Source organism: Tachysurus fulvidraco, chromosome 11 (genome assembly GCF_022655615.1).
Source record: "Tachysurus fulvidraco isolate hzauxx_2018 chromosome 11, HZAU_PFXX_2.0, whole genome shotgun sequence".
Classification (NCBI taxonomy): domain Eukaryota; kingdom Metazoa; phylum Chordata; class Actinopteri; order Siluriformes; family Bagridae; genus Tachysurus; species Tachysurus fulvidraco.
The window spans coordinates 24,852,378-24,873,124 of record NC_062528.1 but is presented as its reverse complement, the minus strand read 5'-3'; the positions used below and the strand labels follow the sequence as shown (position 1 = coordinate 24,873,124).

General features: G+C 40.1%; 1 protein-coding gene and 2 long non-coding RNA genes across 3 annotated transcripts in view; 1 reads left to right on the top strand and 2 right to left on the bottom strand.

The window, feature by feature from the left end:
• Positions 1-10,073, bottom strand: part of LOC125145877 (E3 ubiquitin/ISG15 ligase TRIM25-like) — a 19,575-nt gene extending 9,502 nt beyond the window's left edge. Inside the window, exons 1-2 of the mRNA XM_047820453.1 lie at positions 9,452-10,073; positions 8,534-8,629 (exon numbers count right to left, since the gene is read on the bottom strand). Coding sequence (XP_047676409.1) covers positions 8,534-8,629; positions 9,452-10,042 — 687 coding nt within the window. The 5' untranslated portion in view covers positions 10,043-10,073. The remainder of the gene's footprint in view (positions 1-8,533; positions 8,630-9,451) is intronic.
• A 3,601-nt stretch (positions 10,074-13,674) lies between these two features.
• On the top strand, positions 13,675-18,266 carry LOC113662855. Its single transcript, XR_007144392.1, has 3 exons — positions 13,675-15,218; positions 15,406-15,524; positions 18,073-18,266. It is a non-coding gene; the product is annotated as an uncharacterized LOC113662855 (long non-coding RNA).
• A 1,235-nt stretch (positions 18,267-19,501) lies between these two features.
• On the bottom strand, positions 19,502-20,747 carry LOC125145930. Its single transcript, XR_007144409.1, has 2 exons — positions 20,493-20,747; positions 19,502-20,025 (listed from the first exon to the last, which is right to left on the bottom strand). It is a non-coding gene; the product is annotated as an uncharacterized LOC125145930 (long non-coding RNA).

Below are 20,747 nucleotides of genomic sequence, written 5' to 3'. Positions count from 1 at the left end.
AACCCATATAAAGTTATGGGTGTTTGTTTTAGATTTATGCATTTATGCAAAAAACAATTGTTTATGTTCCATGTAAATAGTTGTCCAATTGAATGTTGTGTAATTAAAATTCATGGCAGTAATGAGTCACGCTGATACCTGTATAAGATAACCGTAATTAAAATAATTAATTATTTTGTTAATTGTGTTTTTTTTGTTTAAATAATATACATATGTTGGTAAAGATTGATTTAAAAAGAACTTGTATTTTGTTTAAGTTTTATTAAGTTTTGTGTCACCTGATGATGGGTGTATGCTGGGTGCGCGCGTTTGAATGGAGAGAAAAAGGAGGGAGAGTAAGACAATGGAGCTGCTGCACTAAAACGTACGATCTGTTCTTAATTAGTGTAACGCGCAAGCTAATTAGGTGTTCAAACCCGAACCCTTAGAAAGCGATAGTTTCTGTTTGGAGTGTAAAGACATCGGAAAAGACGTCGACCTCGCCTCTGACGAACGGATATTTAAGTGGTGGATTACTGCGCCCATGAACTTGGCTAACGGACGGCGGATAGCTAGCTCAAACTAGCAAGGGCTTCGTGTGTGTGAAGGAGTATCCCCGTTGACGTATCCAAGGCTCTTGTCTGTGTTCTTCAGCGCCCCTTTTTCTTTCTGCTGCGTGTAAGGAATTACAAACCATCTTCATCAAGGTACTATTTTCCGTTTGTTGCCTCGTGGTGAAGTAGCCATTTTGTTTTGGTTTCTACGAACCCCAGCTACGTACTAGGCCTGCAACTGGTAGACTGAAGTGCAGTTTTCATTACTTTTGCCGGCTTTTTATTATTTATTTTGTGACAAGTTTGAGTAATAATTTGATGTTATTGATATTTTTCATTTTAAACTGACCTTGATTTTTTTTAAAGCAATCTGCACATATTTTCTCTGATCACACATTAGTAAACTGTTCTTTTGTTTAATTGTGTTGTGTGTCTTGTATTTAGTGTGTTCATTTTTTTCTCGGTACCTGTTGATATATTTAATTATAACACCACACTCAAGGTAAAGATGAGACGAATTGATTAGGGCTTAATATTGTTAGATATTTATTTTAAAAGAGCTCAGGTTAGTGACCCACCATATTAGCCGGTCAATAACGCTAGGGCGCTACATAAATTGGGAGGCGGCCGCTTGGATTATTGAGGGGGTTTTTCAACTACAGTAGTAATAAAGTTACAACATGGCAATGCCGAGCAGAGCTCGCATTAGAGCTTAAAAGGATGGTGGCCCGGGTTGATGATTGAAGCTTAGATGAACCTCGTGCCATTATGGTTATTCATCCATGATGACGTGAGTTGTAAGTTTATATTGATAGATGTCTCTTCAGAAGGTGAAGAAGTTGGGGCCGTGTTCATGTCAGAGGCTCGAACGCTGTTAGCTTGCCGCCACCAATTAATTTATGTGGTCTTTGTGTGAATGTAAAGAAATAGTAACGAGGAGAGAGTGTTCCTCTCTGAAATCTTTCCTGACATGGGGTGGTGAACCATTGCCTATTCATCCGAAGCCGATGAATGCCCCTCAAACAGATGTGCCAGGGTTTAATCAGAAGTTAGCAGGCTGAAGGTCTGGAGGATCCTTGGAGGATCTCGCACGTTCTTTCCAGGAGAAGAACCTGCCTCTATCCCAACAGAGGCGATACTGCGAGCTGTGTCAGATCTTTTAGATAAGGACCTCTAAGCCATCAAGTGGAACATGTCAGCTATCGCCGCCTACGATTTTTCTCTGGGATATTTGCCCACTCCAGCAGGGGAAGAACAGCTTGACCACTGGCTGGAGCAGGCACGTGTCATGGTGGAGGAATGTGACTGCTCCTTTCAAAGAGAAAAAACGGAGAGACTGATGGACTGTCTACAGGCCCAGCACTAGAACTTGTTAAAGCTGTGCGAGCTAGTAATCCAGATGTGAGTCCTGAGAATTGGTTTAGAGGCTCTTGAGCATGCTTTTGGTACAGCAGAGTCAGGAGATGACTTGTACTTTGCATTTTGTTCGTTGCAGCAGCAAGCTGGTGAAAAGCTCTCTGATTTCCTTAGACGGCTTGAACATTCACTAAATAAGGTGATCCAGAAAGGTGGTCTTCCTTCTGATTGTGCTGATAAAGCAAGATTAGAACAGTTATTGAGAGGCGCTATAGCTTCTGATCTGATGTTGGTCAATCTCCGGTTAAGAGAAAGGAAAGCAAAGCAACCCACATTTCTCGAATTATTGAGAGAGATATGTGAAGAGGAAGAGTATGAAGCCTCAAGGAGAAAGATTAGTCCGGTTGTGCAAGGTGCCTGCATCATACATCAGATGGAGGTAAAACAGACTGAACTTCAACACTTGAAATCTGAGATAAAAGAGCTCAAGTCGTTAGTTGCTGCTGTGGTGTCAAAGCCAGCTCAAGTTAGATCAGACCATGTAGAGAAATCTCCTCTAACTACAACTAGTGAAAACAGTTCTGACTGTGAAGTATTAGCATTGAAAAAACAAATGAAGCGCCTACAAAAGAAATTTACACAGAATGTTTTTGAACCGCAAGCTGCAGCCATAAGTTCTTCAAAACCAGTGGCCAGTTCTCCAAGAAAATCATTCAGGAGTTCAGATCAACACTTCTGTTATCGATGTGGTGAAAACGGGCATTTTTCTGCAAAGTGTCAGAACCCAGAAGACCAGTCAAAAGTCATTAAAAAGCTCATTCAAGCCTTAAAAACGTCAAAGAACAGCCAACAGCCAGGTGACACCACCGCTAGTGGTTTAAATTGCACAGTGAAGAACAATACTATTGAAAAGCCAGTGGGTACAGGAGTTCCTGATGGACTGGTTGGCCCACCTAGCATAGTGCCATTGAGAATAAATGGAAAGCCCTGCACTGCGTTGCTGGACAGTGGCTCACAGGTGACCATCATTTTCGAGCATTGGTATGAAAAATACTTGTCCGATACACCGATACAGCCTGTTTCTGGTTTGTCACTTTGGGGTTTGAGTGAATCTAGTACAAGCTACCCTTACCGTGGCTATGTAGTGGTAGACTTGGAATATCCAGCGGAGGTGCTTGGGACTAGCCAGGTTTGTAACACTTCTTGCTCTCATATGTCCCAGTTCTAGAGCTGAAGACCAAACACCAGTTATTGTGGGTACAAATGCTAGTCACGTCAGACGGCTAGTGAAACAATGTAGGGAGAATGGTATTGATGTGGCCCAAACCCTTGGCATTTCTGTTAATGTACAGGAAGATGAACCTGCACACAATAAGATTGATGCTTCTGTCCAAGGAGATGAAGAGATTGGTCAGGTCAGATGGCAAGGTGCAGGCCCATTGATTTTACAGCCAGGAGATTCTACACATGCAATGTGCAAGGTTGAGTTAAAGAATCATGTGGAGCATGAGATCCTGATGATTGACTCCTCCCCAAAAGCTGATCTTCCTGCAGGTGTGTTTCTTCACCCTATGGTTGTGCCCAGTGGAGCAGTAGATATCAAGAGTTTCAGAGTACTGGTCAAGAATGAATGCTTGAAAGAGACTGCTATACCTGTCGGAGCAGTGATAGGATGTATTTATCGTGCTGATGCAGTCACTACTTTTCCTCCTCGAGAGACAGTTTCATCTGAGTGTGATATAAATTTGATGAACTTCGGCGACTCTCCAATCTCAGAACAATGGAAGAATAGACTGCGTAGAAAACTGGCCCAGAAGTCTCATGTCTTCTCTATGCATGAGTGGGATGTAGGATTAGCTAAAGGAGTGGAGCATAAAATTCGACTTTCAGATACTCGTCCCTTTCGTCAGAGATCTCGTCGACTGGCTCCTGCTGACATTGAAGATGTGCGAAAGCATCTACAGGAACTGTTGCAGGCCGGGATCATCGCTGAATCTAGAAGCCCCTATGCATCTCCAATTGTAGTGGTTAGAAAAAAGAATGGGACTGTCAGGATGTGCATAGATTACAGACTGCTAAATAGCCGAACCATACCTGACCAGTATACTACACCTTGCATTGAGGATGCACTGAATGCACTGTCAGGGAGTCAATGGTTCTCCGTACTTGATCTGCGTAGTGGCTACTACCAGATAGCAATGTCTGAAGAAGACAAAGAGAAAACCGCATTCATATGCCCATTAGGATTTTATCAATTTGAACGTATGCCACAGGGCATTACAGGGGCTCCGGCTACCTTCCAAAGGTTAATGGAGAAGGCAGTTGGGGACATGAACCTTTTACAAGTCTTGGTATATCTTGATGACTTAATTGTCTTTGGAAAGACACTGGAAGAGCACGAAGAGAGGTTGCTCAAGGTCCTTGACCGTCTTGGAGAGGTTGGGCTGAAACTTTCTGTAGATAAGTGTCAGATCTGCTTGTCCAAGGTAAAATATCTTGGGCACATTGTGTCTGCAGAAGGGGTTGCCCCTGACCCAGAAAAGATTTATGCTGTTACCCAGTGGCCTATGCCAACGAACCTAAAGACACTGCAGTCTTTTCTTGGATTTTGTGGCTATTATCGCAGATTTATTGCGAATTATTCTGCAATTGTTAGACCCCTTACTGAGCTCACTAAGGGCTATGCTCCCACTCAGAAGAGTAAGAAAAAAGCCTTGGATGTGACGAGTTTACTTGAGAGAGTCCGAACCGTTTGGAGCAAGATGGGATCAATCTTGTACAGATGCATTTCACCAGATTATTCACTGTTTGACACATGCACCAGTACTGGCCTTTGAAAACCCTCAAAAGCCCTACATCCTGCATGTTGACGCCAGCTTAAAAGGACTGGGTTCCGTATTATATCAAGAGTCTGCTGAGGGCTTACGACCTGTTGCATTCGCTAGCCGAAAGCTGAGCACATCTGAAAGAAATTACCCTGTACATCAGTTAGAATTCTTGTCCCTCAAGTGGGCAGTAGTTGACAAGTTTCATGAGTACTTGTATGGAGCAAGATTTACAGTGCGTACCGATAACAATCCCCTTACATACGTGCTGTCCACAGCAAAGCTCAGTGCTGTAGGGCATCGCTGGCTAGCTGCCCTCTCGACATATGAATTTGACATCCAGTATCGACCAGGCCGACACAATATAGATGCCGACTTATTATCTAGAAACATGCCAGATGTGAATGGAGCAGATGAATGGGTGACAATACCTCAGTCTGGTGTGAAGACGCTCTGCCAGCCTGGGTCTCAGCCAGCCGTTCCTACCAGTTCACCTGTCTGTTACTCAGATGGGGGCATCTCCTCATTGTGTCCCAAACCTGTATGCTTTCCCGACACACCTGGAGTTAAAGTCCCTTGAACTTCTGTCTAGGCAGAATCTCAGGAGAGCTCAGGAAGAGGATGATGCTATTGGACCAGCCATTCAGGCTGTAAATCATGGGAATTGGCCAGATGACAAGAACACCAACCCAGAGCTCTTACATCTGAAGAGAGAAACTGGAAAGTTGTCAATGAAAGATGGCTTGTTGTACCGTTTCAGTAAACGATCATCAGGAGATGAGGTCTGTCAACTTCTCTTGCCAAGAAAGTTCAGAGAAATGGTTATGCGGGCTATGCATGATGATTTAGGACACTTTGGGCAGGAAAGGACCATTGAACTAATCAGGAGTAGGTTCTTCTGGCCAAAAATGCTGTAGATGTTGAGGAGTACATAAAAAATTGTGGAAAGTGCATTTCTTATAAGACCCCTCCACAGAAAGCTGCTCTATTACACCAGATTATAAGCCATGGGCCTATGGACCTAGTGTGCATGGATTTTCTTTCCATGGAGCCAGACTCCAAAGGGTTTAGTAACGTACTTGTAGTCACAGACCATTTTACACGGTACGCTCAGGCTTTCCCAACTAAAAGCCAAAAGGCCCAAGTCGTGGCAAAGATCCTTGTGGAAGGGTACTTTGTACATTATGGACTCCCTACTAGGATACATTCAGATCAAGGTAGAGACTTTGAGAGTCGATTGATTCGGGAACTCCTGCAATTGATGGGGATTCGTAAGTCTCGGACAACCCCATATCATCCACAAGGAGACCCGCAGCCCGAAAGGTTCAATCGTACCTTATTGTCAATGCTTGGTACTTTGGGCCATGAGAAGAAACGCACCTGGAGTCAACAAGTGAGTTAGTTGGTTCATGCATACAACAGTACAAAGTGTGATGCCACTGGTTATTCGCCTTATTACTTGATGTTTGGGCGTGAGGCAAGACTTCCAGTTGACATGTTTTGGAACGTCCCCTGATGGTATAGAGACCACTTGTCATTCTCGGTATGTTGCAAAGCTAAAAGAGAATTTGAAGCTAGCCTACAAGTTAGCCTCTGATGATGCAGATAAAAGGCACCAGAGAAACAAACGATTGTATGATCGAGTCACTTTTCGAGCATTAGAAATTGGTGACAGAGTTTTTCTTAGGAACTTGGGTCTGAAAGGGAAACACAAGCTAGAAAGCAAGTGGAAACATGAGCCCTATATAGTTACAGGAAAACTGCCTAATCTGCCTGTGTTTAAGGTCAAGCAGGAGGATGGTAGTCCTGGGACAAGGACAATACACAGAGATCATCTTCTTCCCATTGGACAGCTAGTGAGAATGCCCCCTGCTGATCCTGGTAAAAATCTACCAGTCCGACCTCGAACCAGAGCATTCACACAAAATAAGAGAGATGTAAGCTCAGAGACTCCAGAGTTAGAGTCTTCCGATTCATCTTCTGAGTTGGAGTATTGTATAACTTCACAGAGAGAGTTTGCACCTACCGTTCCCAGTGTTTCTAGACCTACAAGTGATGATGATGTGGACTCCCACCTTACTCCAGAAGGAGATTGCATAGGTGATGAATACCCTGAGAGAGACTTGGACTCTGAGTCTGATGAGAACAGAGATGAGGAGTGCAAAGAAAGTCTAACTTCAGAAGAGACATCTGGTCTTGAATCAGAGTCTGAAGCAGGAAAAGAAGAGACTGATGTCCGTAAAGACATTGTGTCCAGGCCTGAGCCCAGACAAAAGAGATCTGTGAAGCCAACCATTAGACTCACGTATGATGAGTTAGGTAGATCCAAAGATCAGCCTCTAACTATTGTGCACAGGGGTATTGTTATTAAGATTGGATCAGAGTAAGGAAACAATAAGTACCTAAAGTTATTGCACCCCTAAAGATCCTTAGTTAATTTTCCTAGTGTCTTATGAGGACATACAGACATTTAGAAAGGGGAGGGTGTAACCCAGATAAAGTTATGGGTGTTTGTTTTAGATTTATCCATTTATGCAAAAAACAATTGTTTATGTTCCATGTAAATAGTTGTCCAATTGAATGTTGTGTAAATTAAAATTCATTGGCCAGTAATGAGTCACGTGATACCTGTATAAGATAACCGTAATTAAAAATAATTAATTATTTGTTAATTGTGTTTTTTTTTGTTTAAATAATATACATATGCTGGTAAAGATGATTTAAAAAGAACTTGTATTTTGTTTGTATATTTTAAGTTTTATTAAGTTTGTGTCACATGATGATGGGTGTATGCTGGGTGCGCGCGTGCATGGAGAGAAAAAAGGAGGGAGAGTAAGACAATGGAGCTGCTGCACTAAAACGTACGATCTGTTCTTTAATTAGTGTAACGAAGCTAATTAGGTGTTCAACCCGAACCCTTAGAAGCGATAGTTTCTGTTTGGAGTGGTAAAGACATCGGAAAGACGTCGACCTCGCCTCTGACGAACGGATATTTAAGTGGTGGATTACTGCGCCATGTGCATGAACTTGGCTAACGGACTGGCGGATAGCTAGCTCAACTAGCAAGGGCTTCGTGTGGTGAAGGAGTATCCCGTGAAGTATCCAAGCTCTGTCTGTGTTCTTCAGCGCCCTTTTTCTTTCTGCTGCGTGTAAGGAATACAAACCATCTTCATCAAGGTACTATTTTCCGTTTGTTGCCCTCGTGGTGAAGTAGCCATTTTGTTTTGGTTTCTACGAACCCCAGCTACGTACAGGCCTGCAACTGGTAGACTGAGTGCAGTTTTCATTTACTTTTGCCGGCTTTTATTATTTATTTTGTGACAAGTTTGAGTAATAATTTGATGTTATTGATATTTTTCATTTAAACTTGACCTTGATTTTTTTTAAAGCAATCTGCACAATATTTTATCTGATCACACATTTAGTAAACTGTTCATTTTGTTTAAATTGTGTTGTGTCTGTATTTAGTGTGTTTCATTTTTCTCGGTACCTGTTGATATATTTAATTATAAATAGAACCCACACTCAAGGTAAAGATGAGACGAATTGATTAGGCTTAATATTGTTAGATATTTATTTAAAAGAGCTCAGGTTAGTGACCCCATATTAGCCGGTAACGCTAGGGGCGCTACACGCACGCACAGACGCGCACACACACACACACACACACACACACACACACACACACACACACACACACACACACACACACACACACACACACACACACACACACAGATCCATTTAAAGATCAACTCTCTCTCTCACAGTGACTCTATAATGTGTGTGTTTATGTGAATCTCTCAGTTTCCTCCTCACCTTAATAATGTCCACAGTCTGTTTCAGCTCCTGCACCTTCTTCTGCTTCTCCTGGATCCTCTGCTGGGATTTTATCTGATCCTCCTTTAACTCATTCTGAGACCAAATAAAATAGGTTTAATTAATAGAAATAAAATTAAAATACAAAGAATTGTAGCTGTAATTAAATAAGAAACTACTACATTGTCCCCAGCACACATCATCACACTCATCACCCTCTCCTTTCCTGCTGATCTCTTTATATCAGACTGCTCTTAACATGGTGCCCTGTGATGATGTGGAGTCCCACCAGGGGGAACTCTCCTGGTTACCACCAGAGGCTCCTCAACCTGGATCAGGACAAATATATCTAGACCAAACTATGAGCAGAAGCTTCCCAGATCTCCAGCTAGGGGTTCTTTTTACATTTCCACAATCACTTTCACTCACTCGTTTAGTTGAAGGTGTTGTTTGTACTCGAAAATGACCTTAAACATCTTCCACTGTTATTACACCATATGTTATATGTAGATATATAGTATTTTACATTATTTCATTTTAAACTTTAATTGTATGTATTTATTTTTATTCTTCCATTATATTTATTTCTTTGTTCTCTTTCTTCTGTTTCTATACTTCTGTAAAGTTGCTTTGAGAAAATATGAATTGTTAAAATAAACTGAATTAGAATTTAAATTAGAATTTGTTGTGTGTGTGTATGTAAATATAAATGTGTCTTAAAGAAGCTTCAACACTTTTAGAAGTAAAACAAAATAGACTTTGTAATCAGAATAAAGTGGCACATGACCGTGTTAAATATCAATGTTAAAGTGCACTGACTGGTCTGACCTGTTTCACACGTCTTTACAAAACACTTTGACACACTTTACACTGAATGACAGTCATATATAAAAATATATAATAATAACCAGTTCTCACCTGTTTTTTAGTTCTTTCTGCTTTAGCTGAAACTGTATCATGACCTTTGTGTTCTTCCATCGTACACAAGTAACAGATGAAGCTTTGGTCAGTACGACAGTAGATCTCCATCAGTTTGTCATGTTCAGAGCAGATCTTCTCTTGGAGCTCTGCACAGGCTTCAACTAACTTGTGCTTCTTAAAGGCAGGAGACTGATAGTGAGGTTTAAGATGATCTTCACAATAGGAGGCCTGACAAACCAGACAGGACTTGACGGCTTTGTGTTTTCTCCCTGTGCAGAAATCACACTCCACATCTCCAGGTCCAGTGTAACAGTGAGCAGGAGAAGCAGCTTGGAGTTCAGTCTTCTTCAGTTTCTCCACCACTTCAGCCAGCATGTTGTTCCTGTGTAGAACAGGCCTTGGAGTGAAAGTCTCTCTACACTGAGGACAGCTGTAGACGCCCGTCACATCCTCCTGATCCCAGTGAGCATTAATACACACCTTACAGAAACTGTGACCACAGGGAGTAGTCACTGGGTCATTCAGGAGATCCAGACACAGTGGACAGCTGAAGTGATCCTGATCTACTGAAATACTGGCCTCTGCCATTTTCCTGCACTCACACTGAGAGAGAGAGAGAGAGAGAGAGAGAGAGAGAGAGAGATCTATAAGTTTTGTTTTCTACGAAATGAACTTTCTGGTTCAGTGTGTTATTGTGTAACAGAGAGAGGAGGTGTGGCTTTACAGAGAAAAGGACTTTAAAGATAAAGTAAAGTTACACAACATGAGAGATTTATTTTAATGTAAAGAATCTCCTCTGTGATTTAAGTCTTTATTAATTGAAATGATTTTTTCATGTATTTGAATAAGGTAAATCATCACATTATATTTATAATATTCAGACACTTTTTACTCAGTACATTACATCTCGTCACATTACATCACCTCAGTCTTATTCATTAGGGATCAATTTTAGGGATAAATAGTAACTTAACTTAAAACTTTGTAATTATTATTATATGTTTCTATACTTAAAGCACTACACTTAACAATGGATATTGTCTCAAAGCAGCTTTACAGAAGTATAGAAATATAGAATAAAGATGATAAAGTTTGAGTTACTATTTCTCTCTAACATTTATCCCTAATGATCAAGGCTGATGTGACGGTGGTAAGGAAAAAACTCCCTGAGAGGAACCAGGCTCTAATGGGAACCCATCCTCATTTTGGTGACACTGGACAGTAAATGATGTAAATGTAAATAATGTCCTTTCTTTACAAGTTTATTGTCAAGTGGAATTGTACAACCAAGTCCTTCTGATAAACTAACGGTCAGCATTATTTCTGAGGTCATTATTGATGTTCCAAGATTGCGGCGTGGCAGTAGCAGTCAGCGGCCACTCCGGATCCAAAATCAGGTCAAATCAAGAAGCTTTTATTGTCATTGTCATTTTAACCATATATACATATATATATATCTGACACAGTACACAGTGAAATGAGACAATGTTTCTCCAGGACTATGGTGCTACATAAAACATGTGTGAGTGGTGAGTGGGGTGAAGATTGTGTGTGAGTGGTGTGTGTGTGGTGAAGAGTATGTGTGTGAGGGATGTGTGTGTGGGGTGAGTGGGGTAAAGAATGTGTGGTGAAAGAAACCTGCACCCGGCCGCTCCCACTGAATTTCTGACCAGGACCGCCCACGCCCGCAAGCTGCGTGTTCCACTCCCGCCTGCACCCGCAATGTTTGTGTCCACTCCCGCCTGCACCCACAATGTTTGTGTCCACTCCCGCCTGCACATGCGATGTTTGTGTCCACTCCCGCCCACTCCCGTGGATTTTCTTTTGTAAGCTTGTGAAAATTTTGATTGTATACAAATGATCAGACTAATTATTAGTTCAGGCTAATGTCCAGAATAACAGAATTAAACATGATTGCATTTAAATAAATTAATACTAAACCAAAGCAACACACCTGACAGAAACATTTGTTTTTTATTATAAAGCATTAACCATTTTAACAAAACCACAACTAGCGGCACCTCATTTTATAAACGTACTGCATGATACACAGACATGCACCGAATGATTAACTGTTAACAAACCCAATATGAAATAACTTTAATTTAGAGCTTAGAAAATATGCTATATAATTTAAACAAATTAAATACAAAACAAAATAAATATAATAAATAAAATGCCTCAAGAAAATCTCACATTAGACTATTTCACATTCACACTTAGCTTAACAGGCTGTATTGCAAAAGAAAATAAATAATACTACCAAAAAAAGAAAATACTAAAATATATGTAGCCTAAGCCTACTTAACAAACAAATGCATTTGATAACTGAGTCTTCGGCCTTGCATTGCTTACCTCATTACTATGAAGAAAAAGTATATTACTGACTGATTACGGTCTCAGACTTGTGCGTCTTTCTTCCAAGATCCGCCCACACACTGAATGCCCTCTCTGACGGGGCACTCGAAGCGGGAATACTCAAAATAAAACGTGTACATTTTGAGAGGACAGGAAAGCGCTCTTTGTTAAATTTCCACCACTGAAGCACATTCTCTGGATCTGGTTTGTCTGGGAGTCGGGTGCCAAGACATTCTGCTATTCCAGCATCGATCACCTTTGGTGCTGAAATGCAGGATGCACTGTCTTCCCAGTCTGCAAATCGGTCAGAGCAGCTTTGCTTTTTGTCTGGTGGTGGTTCATCCTGTGCTGTGGCCTGGACCTGGTCAAACTTCATCTTTTGGATCATGTCTTTTGCACCTTTGAATTAAATTGTAAAAAAGCAATTACTTTGTATTAAAATGAGTTTTGTTTGTCCTATAATCTTATTAATTTACCTTTTAAAGATTTTTATTCATTTTCATTCATTTCTTTATATTTCTTGACTTTACTAAACTTGTTCTAATGCACTGCGTGTACTTCATTTCTAATTTTAAACGCATGTTTTCTTAGAAAGTTTTATGCGGATTATCCGTCTAGTCAATTCAAGTTTATTTTATAGTGCTTTTAACAAATGTTTAGATACATTAATTACTGAAAGATACATTAATATACAAGGTCTATTCTTTTCACAGATACATTTAGACTATAACTTCACTTTATATCTCTACAAACAAATTAAATAACAATTGTCAAAACAGTATAGCCAATTTTAACTCTTCTTTCATATTACAAACCTTTACTCACGTCATCTCTTGCATCTGGGCACAACATCCGTAGCAATCGCATTTTGGGAGTCAGGAACGTCGCAATTCTGTAGATCATGTGGAGGGGATTTGCTGATGTGTCGCTAGTGCTCATCAGTTCTTCCAGACGTGAAGACTCAGGCTCGAGGGATGCTGCTTGGCAGTGTTCGATTAATCTGACCGACCATGGAGCACAACAATGTGGAGATTTCATCATGCGGCTGCAGTATAGAATCTAGCATAGCATCATTTGAATTCCACCTGATCTCGATGGATTATTTGAGGGATGTTCTCAAGCTGTTCTGTAGTCCTGAATGTTTGAAATATTTCACCAGTTTTTTTTACACTGGTGAACAATTCAGACAGCTCAGGTGTCTTTGCCAACACGTTTGGGGCAAATGCGCTGGACAGAATGACGTTCAGTATATGTGCATTGCAGTTCAGCCTGGTGTACGTTGGCTCCGCGATCAGTCACAAACACAACACGGCCAACAAGCAATGACATGTCAATTCCAAATGCACAACGTTTCTGGAACAGCAAGTTTCTAATGTTATCACCTGTTTTTGACACGTCGTTTTCGAATGGAGCCACAAACAATACTGTCGAAACAAGTACAAAATTATTGTTTGTGTAATGAAAGGTGCTGGATATGAATGAAGTTTTATGGTAATCCTCTGTCCATGTATCCGTTGTTATGGCACACCCATACGTCTGAATGATGGACTTTATCTCCGTTGCCACTGACGACTGCAGAGTCTGTGCTTTTTCCTCGATATGTCGAGACACAGTGGTTGGATGTGGCAGCGCATCTCTCACATCAAATGTACCAAATTTAGCGGCTACGTTAACAAAGTGCTGAACTATGTCAACAAAGCCATTTCCAGGAACGATGTCATACGGTCTAATATCTTTACAGCCAAGTGTGACACATTTTTCCATAGTATCTTGCTTAACGTGATCAGGAAGTGCTTTATCTCAGTGCCACTGAGAACTGTGCAGGTATGTCTCCTCAGGCCAGACGTGCCAGATTTATGTCTGTTGTAAATGAACACTTTTGCACATTTATTGCAACTTACGAAGTTTAACTCTTTCTCATTTTTTTCAGTGACAATTGAGAATTGTGTCCAGATGTCTGACTTGCTTTGCTTTTGTCAAGTAAACAGCCGCTTTAATCTTCTTCTCAACGTCATGTTTTGACTCCATTCTTATTATTAGGCTACACGGCCAAATCCCACCGGGTCCCGCGGATCTCCCGTTAAACATGGATCCTGCTTCTCACTCATTACACTTATTTTGGCCTTTTTTCATAGACATGGCTGCTTGTTTTTTCTTAAGGGATCTGGCAACACAAGTGGGACATTATAAAAAGTTATAATGGTTATAATAGTAATAATGTTTAACTTTATAATAATTGAGTTAGAGGTTCATTAACTAATTATTAACTGAATTAAAGTAACAAACTTGTGCCATCACCGCTCCTATCGGAAGTGAGAAAGAAAGGAAGAAAGAAATTTTTTACTTCCTTCATTTTTTTCTCTTTATCCATTCTATCACATTTACAGGAAGGTTTGTGTTGTGAAGATTTCACAAAAGAAAAGATTTTCCTTCTCCTTCATCTCTCTCATTACAGAGCATTAGGATGAACTAGAGGAAAAACAAAGTTATACATGAGGATGTTAGATATGTCATTTATTTCTCTTGACTTATTACAAACTGGACCAAAGTTGAGTGAATATTTTACAGCTGCAGGAGTAAAGCAGGTGAACAGATGAGAGTTTACTGAACCAGGATTCAGGACAAAATGTGGATATGAGAAAATCTCCAAAACACACAAGAGGAACTTCTCCAGAACACACAGGGTTTATTTAAAGAAAATAAAAAAGATGAGTTGGTATCATGAGCATGGCTGCTGTAAGACCTCGAAAGGTCTTTTATATCAGATGTAAATGATGAGCTGATCATCAGTTAGGTAGCGATTGGGTTGAAAATCAACATGCTGCACAGATTGGACTTTACAATCCTTCATACAAATAAATTTGCTGTGAGGACAACCAGAAAATCTTCTAAAGATAAGAACATGCCTTATTGTCGTTGTTGTTATTGTCACTTTAATCTGTTGCTAATTCTCTGTGATTTATTAAAGTGTTTAATAATGTGTAATCTTGTCCAGTTCATCAACACCACTAAAGTCTATCTGTCTCTCAGTGAAAGAGAACAGTGGTCTGATGTCCATGTTCAGTGGTTTAGTGGTTATATGCTCGTTCAGTAACAAAACATACACACGTGACTCTGGATGTCATTGTATCAGATGACCACTAGATGTCCTCATAACCTCATATATGTATAACATCCAACGTTACATCCCCGTTCCTAAGTATATTCCTTTATACAGATGCATAGAAGTTCTGCACAAACTTTTAAGCACAACATTTGAGTTTCATCAACCAATTTTTTCAGCATAACTGCAAAATTATTCAACACATTTTCACAAAATTAATATTAATACTCAGAAATTATTACATTTCAACTTTATATCTTTGTATTTTTCAGGTATTTTTACAATTCTTCCAGACCTTGTACGGTAAGCTTGCTATTTCTCTACGCTTTCATCATCATTTCTTTCATTTGTAATGTCCTTACTGTCAAGTGCATTGTTTTGTGATGCATCAACTGACTGCTGACTATCAGTATCCATTTCAATGCTTTGCTCAAATGTTAGAGTCTGTTTCTCTTGTTTTTCTTAAATTTCTACGATTTCTTCTGAACAGCTTTCCATCAGGAGTCTTTACTATAAAAGAATGTGGATGTTCATGCTTTTCCAGAACAACAGCTGGCTTCCACGAATCTCCCTTTTGCATCCTTATTCCTTCTGCAGGTTGCAGACCAGGTAAGTCTTTAGCCATCTGTCCATAATACTGCTTCTCTTTCTTCTGTCTCTGCTTAAGTTGCTCATGCACCTGAGACATTGTCTCTGTGGTAAGCAATGCAGATGATGTATGCAGCTTCGTCCTGAGACGTCTCCCCATCAGTAATTGTGCAGGTGATAATCCTATCCCTTCCATTGGTGTGTTGCGGTATTCCAGTAGTGCTATATACGGATCACATTGACTACTCTGTGATTTCTTTAAGAGATTTTTCACTTTTTGCACTGCTATCTCGGCTTGTCCATTAGATTGTGCATAACCAGGTCTTGAAGTCACATGCCAGAATCCTCATTCCACTGGAAAACTTGAAATTTCAGCACTTGCATACTGAGGTCCATTGTCAGATATTACTATATCCACAATTCCATGTCTTGCAAAGATGGGTCTCATTTCCCTGAACACAGGTTGTCGTGTCCGTGAGTAGTTTTACCTCAATGTACTTTGAAAAGTAGTCCACACATAACAGGACTGCTGAACCATTATGGTAAAGAATGTCTGTACCTATTTTTTCCCCCAAGGTCGTCTTGGCACATCATGTTGGAACAATGGCTCTTTTTATTGTTGTTCCTGTTTTCATTGCAGGTAGCACATCTGGATACTGCATCCTCAATTTGTGTCGACATACCTGGCCAGTACAAAATGTCTCTGCCTCTTGCCTTACATTTGACAATTCCCAGGTGTGACTCATGTATTTTGTTGATCATTTCCTGTCAGTTGATTTGGAACAATGAGCTTATTTGCGTTGAATAACAGACCATCGTCATGACTGATTTCCACTCGTATGGCAGTATTGATCTTTGCATCGTAGATCGTTCTTTCGCCCACCCATTCAGCACTGACTTTTTTAACATTTGCATCTCTACATCCTCTGCTGTGGCTTTTTTGAAATGAACTTTGCCAGATATTGCACTACTCCTAGAAATCTTTTCAGTTCTTGCTTTGTGGTGATGGAATTTCAGTCTCTGCCCTTATCTTTTCTTCATCTGGTTTAACTCCTTGAGCACTCGGTATGTATCCTATGTATTTGATCTCCGTCATTCTTATTTTGCACTTATTTCTGTTGAGTTTTAATTTTTTATTTGCACATTCCAGCAGCTTTGTTAACCTTTAGAAGTAGAAGCTCTTCAGTGACGTCTCCCCACATCAGCAAGTCATCGATGATATTTACCACACCTTCCAGTCCTTCTATAATGTTATGCTATGGATCCCTGAAAGACTTCTGAGGCTAAGGATATACGAAAAGGTAACCTAAGAAAACGGTATCACCCGATTGGCCTGTTCATTGTGCAAAGCTTTGCACTTTCATGATCCAGCTTCATCTGCCAAAACCCTTGATTTGCTCCTAACACAGAAAAGTACTTTGCATTCGGCATTCTTGAGACCACATCTTCTACTGTCACCATTGGATAAAGCTCTCTTTTTATTGGCAGATTGAGATCTTTAGGATCAATACAAATACGCATTTTCTTCGGTGTAACTACAGTTACAATGATGTTGACCCATTCAAGTTTGCCTTGCGATGACCTCCATCTGCTCCAGTCTTTGTAGTTCTTCAACCACTTTCTCTCAAAGAGCTACAGGAATCCTTCTTGGTGCGTGCACAACTGGTCTGGCATTTGGATCAATTTGTATGTGGTGTTCTCCAGGTAAACATCCTAATCATTCAAATAGATCGTCAAAATCCTTGAGAATGTCACTGATCTTTTTAATTTCATAGAGCCTTTTAATTATGCCCATTCTCTGACATGCAGCACGTCCTAGAATGGCAGGTACATCATGCTTCATTATTTCAAACAGGATTATGTATTTTTTCCTTTGTACACACAATTCAGTGCTCTCTCGCCCAATGGCGCCATCTTGTGTACAGAATACATAACAAGTTTGCAGCTTGACCTCTGCTGTCTCCCTGATATGTTTAGCAACTTGTATAATCTTTCTGACAGAACATTACATTCAGCTCCTGAATCCAGTGTCACTTTAACATCATTCTTGTTTATCTGGATTGTCTTGACCCATTGTTCATCCTCTTTACTTGAGTTGCTGGACATTACATTGCTTTCATTTTCCACTGTTACTGTACCAATAAACATGTTACCATCCTGTTCAATCACGTGCATTATTTTATTCTGATTCTGCAGGTCTTTGGTTTTACACATCTTTGCAAAATGATTTTTCTTCTGACAAGACTTACATGTTTTGCCGTAAGCTGGGCATTTTCTGTACTCTGCTGCATTCCTTTATCATCACTGACGTCTGCTCTGATTTGGTGTCGCTTTTCTTTGGCTTTATAGATTCACCTTTGTGTACATTTACTTCATCATTGAGTGCTTTCATCTGACTCGACGTGATCTCGCTGGCCCTGCAGATATCTATGTCCTTTTTCACTATGAGATCTGTTTCTCTTAGAAGTCTGCCTTTTAGTTGATCCTCTCTTACGCCACATACAATCCTATCATAAATTAATGAATGGTGCCAATCACCAAACTCACAGACTTTTGCTTTGCTTTTCAGATCAGTGACGTACCCTTGCTCCCTTGAGCTTGGAACTCCCGGCTCCCCTCCTCCTTATGCCTATGTTCGTCCCCTCTCTCCCACCTTTGCATCTTCTTCCTCCGATTCGAACCCTGGATCTCCAGATTACACTCCTACTACCCCCCTTTACTAAGTTCTAATAATAAACCTCTCCCCTTCTATCCACCCTCTGACTCAAGTGTGGTTATTTTATTCTCTAGTTATATATTACCTTAAGATTATTACAACATCTGGGGTTTATTCCCATGTGTCTTATGACTCCAATCATAATCGCCTTAAGGCATGTCACTCTGTTTTTAATGCATTCCTGGGTTCTGGGATTTTTCACAACATAACCACTAGATGTCCTCATAACCTCATATATGTAGAACATATTCAATATGTTACACACAATAACATCATAAACATTCATACACAATAATGACATAAACATTCATACACAATAACAACATAAACATTCTTACACAATAATGACATAAACACTCTTACACAAAAAATTCCCGTTTAACCTTCCTCGTGTTAGGGTCGGCACTGACCTGTTTTTAGAGTTTTAATGCATAATTTAAGTACCACATAAATTTGATTATTGCATCAAGGATTTTTGACTTTGTCAGGAAACTCTCACTCACTCACTTTCTACTGCTTTAACTTCTCGGGTCACGGGGAGCCTGTGCCTATCTCAGGGGTCATCGGGCATCGAGGCAGGATACACCCTGGACGGAGTGCCAACCCATCACAGGGCACAAACACACTCTCATTCACTCAGGGGGAGTACCCGAAAGAAACCCCCGAGGCACGGGGAGAACATGCAAACTCCACACACACAGGTGGAGGTGGGAATCGAACCCCGACCCTGGAGGTGTGAGGTGAACGTGCTACCCACTAAGCCACCGTGCCCCCCGTCAGGAAACTCTATTTAAAAAAATATAAATATATATATATATATATATTCTTTACTAAATTATAAAATAATGAAAAATGGTGAAAATTATGACATTTGTGTTGTTAGGGTCGGTTTTGACCCAGTTAATAACGTGCTGTAATGTTCCAAGTGAAGTTGCAGGGAGGGAATATTTTTCAGGTTTGAGACCAATCATTTTTGGATAAAATAATCTACTGTCATATCCTGTTTCACTTAACATAACATAACATGACTTAACATAACTGTAAATTTACAAATAATTCCTAACAGTATTGTGGTGTGTTTTCATAAAACATTGTCATACTGTGTACTTTATTAAATGACTGTAAATGTACAATATTTCTTATATTTTAGCCACTTGATCTGTAATACATTATTATACTGTTGACGTGTTGCATTGTGGGAGTGATTTGGCGTTCAGTTTAAAGTTTGTGTGTGTACGGTTCAGAGCTGTGATGATGTGAACAGACATGAACGACACTTGAGTTGTCGAGGTAAGACCATCTTTATTCATTTGCATTTCAATGTTGCTTTCACAAACTGATTCATCTTTTGAACGTCAGTACGAATGATTTCTGTTCTCACTTCTTTACCCACTAACACCATTCATCACAATATGCAGTAAATCTTACAGTGTCAAAAGGATTTAAAGGACAAGTGTAGATTTAAAGAGTCAGATTCATTTAAGTCTGATTTTTTGTGTGTATTTAAAGTGTATAGTTTAAAAAGGAACGCATTCATTTAAAATAAACTTTTACATGACATTTAAATGACAGAAAGAATCCACAAAAGACTAAAGTTACATCAGAAGGCAGTCAGTACAGACATTAGTGTGAAGCAGCTCTATGGCACTAAAAGCTTAACAAGAAGGGATTAAAGAATGAAAGAGTAAGATCATTCTTTATATCAGTCTTTATATCAGTCTTTATATCAGCCTTTATATCAGTCTTTATATCAGTCTTTATATCAGCCTTTGAAGGCACTGTGAATCTCAGCTAATGGAGTGAAACCTAAGAGAAAAGGAGACAACACAGAGTATAAGTTTTGCTCTTATGCTTTAGTGCATTGATCATAAACATCTCATACAAAAACTGTTGAAACTAGTACACTAACATTACTATTTTATAGAAACTCCTTCATTAATCCATTATTGACCTTTTCAATAGAATGAACAAAAACGTACTGAGTTATATGGAGCTGCCAGGTCACCGCTTGGAGAAAAGAAAACAAGACCCACAAATCCGTGATCACGGTTATTCGTCCCCTCAGTTTATAAACTGTACTCATGGATTATTAAACTGTTCCCTCAGTTTTACAAATCGTGGGCACGGGTTAATAAACCGTACGCACGAGTTAACAATCCGTGCTCTCAGATTTGTAACCCGTACCCTCAGTTTTTGTAATCCATACCCACAAATTCATAAACCGTGCGAACGCTTTCCCAATCCATACCCACGGTTTTGCAAACTGTACTCACAGTTGTCAGAATGAGGCAGATGTCTTCTTTCCGCACATGAAATCCTCTTTCCTTCCATTTACTATACATCCATCTATATCCATGCGACGGTCCTGAGCCTTGGAGCTCCCCGCTTACCACTAACCATCATGCAGCATTGTCACAGCAGTGGAGTCATTCAGAATCCTGGGAACCACAATCTCCCAGGACCTGAAGTGGGACATTCACATTGACTCCGTTGTGAAAAAGGCTCAGCAGAGGTTGTACTTCCTTCGT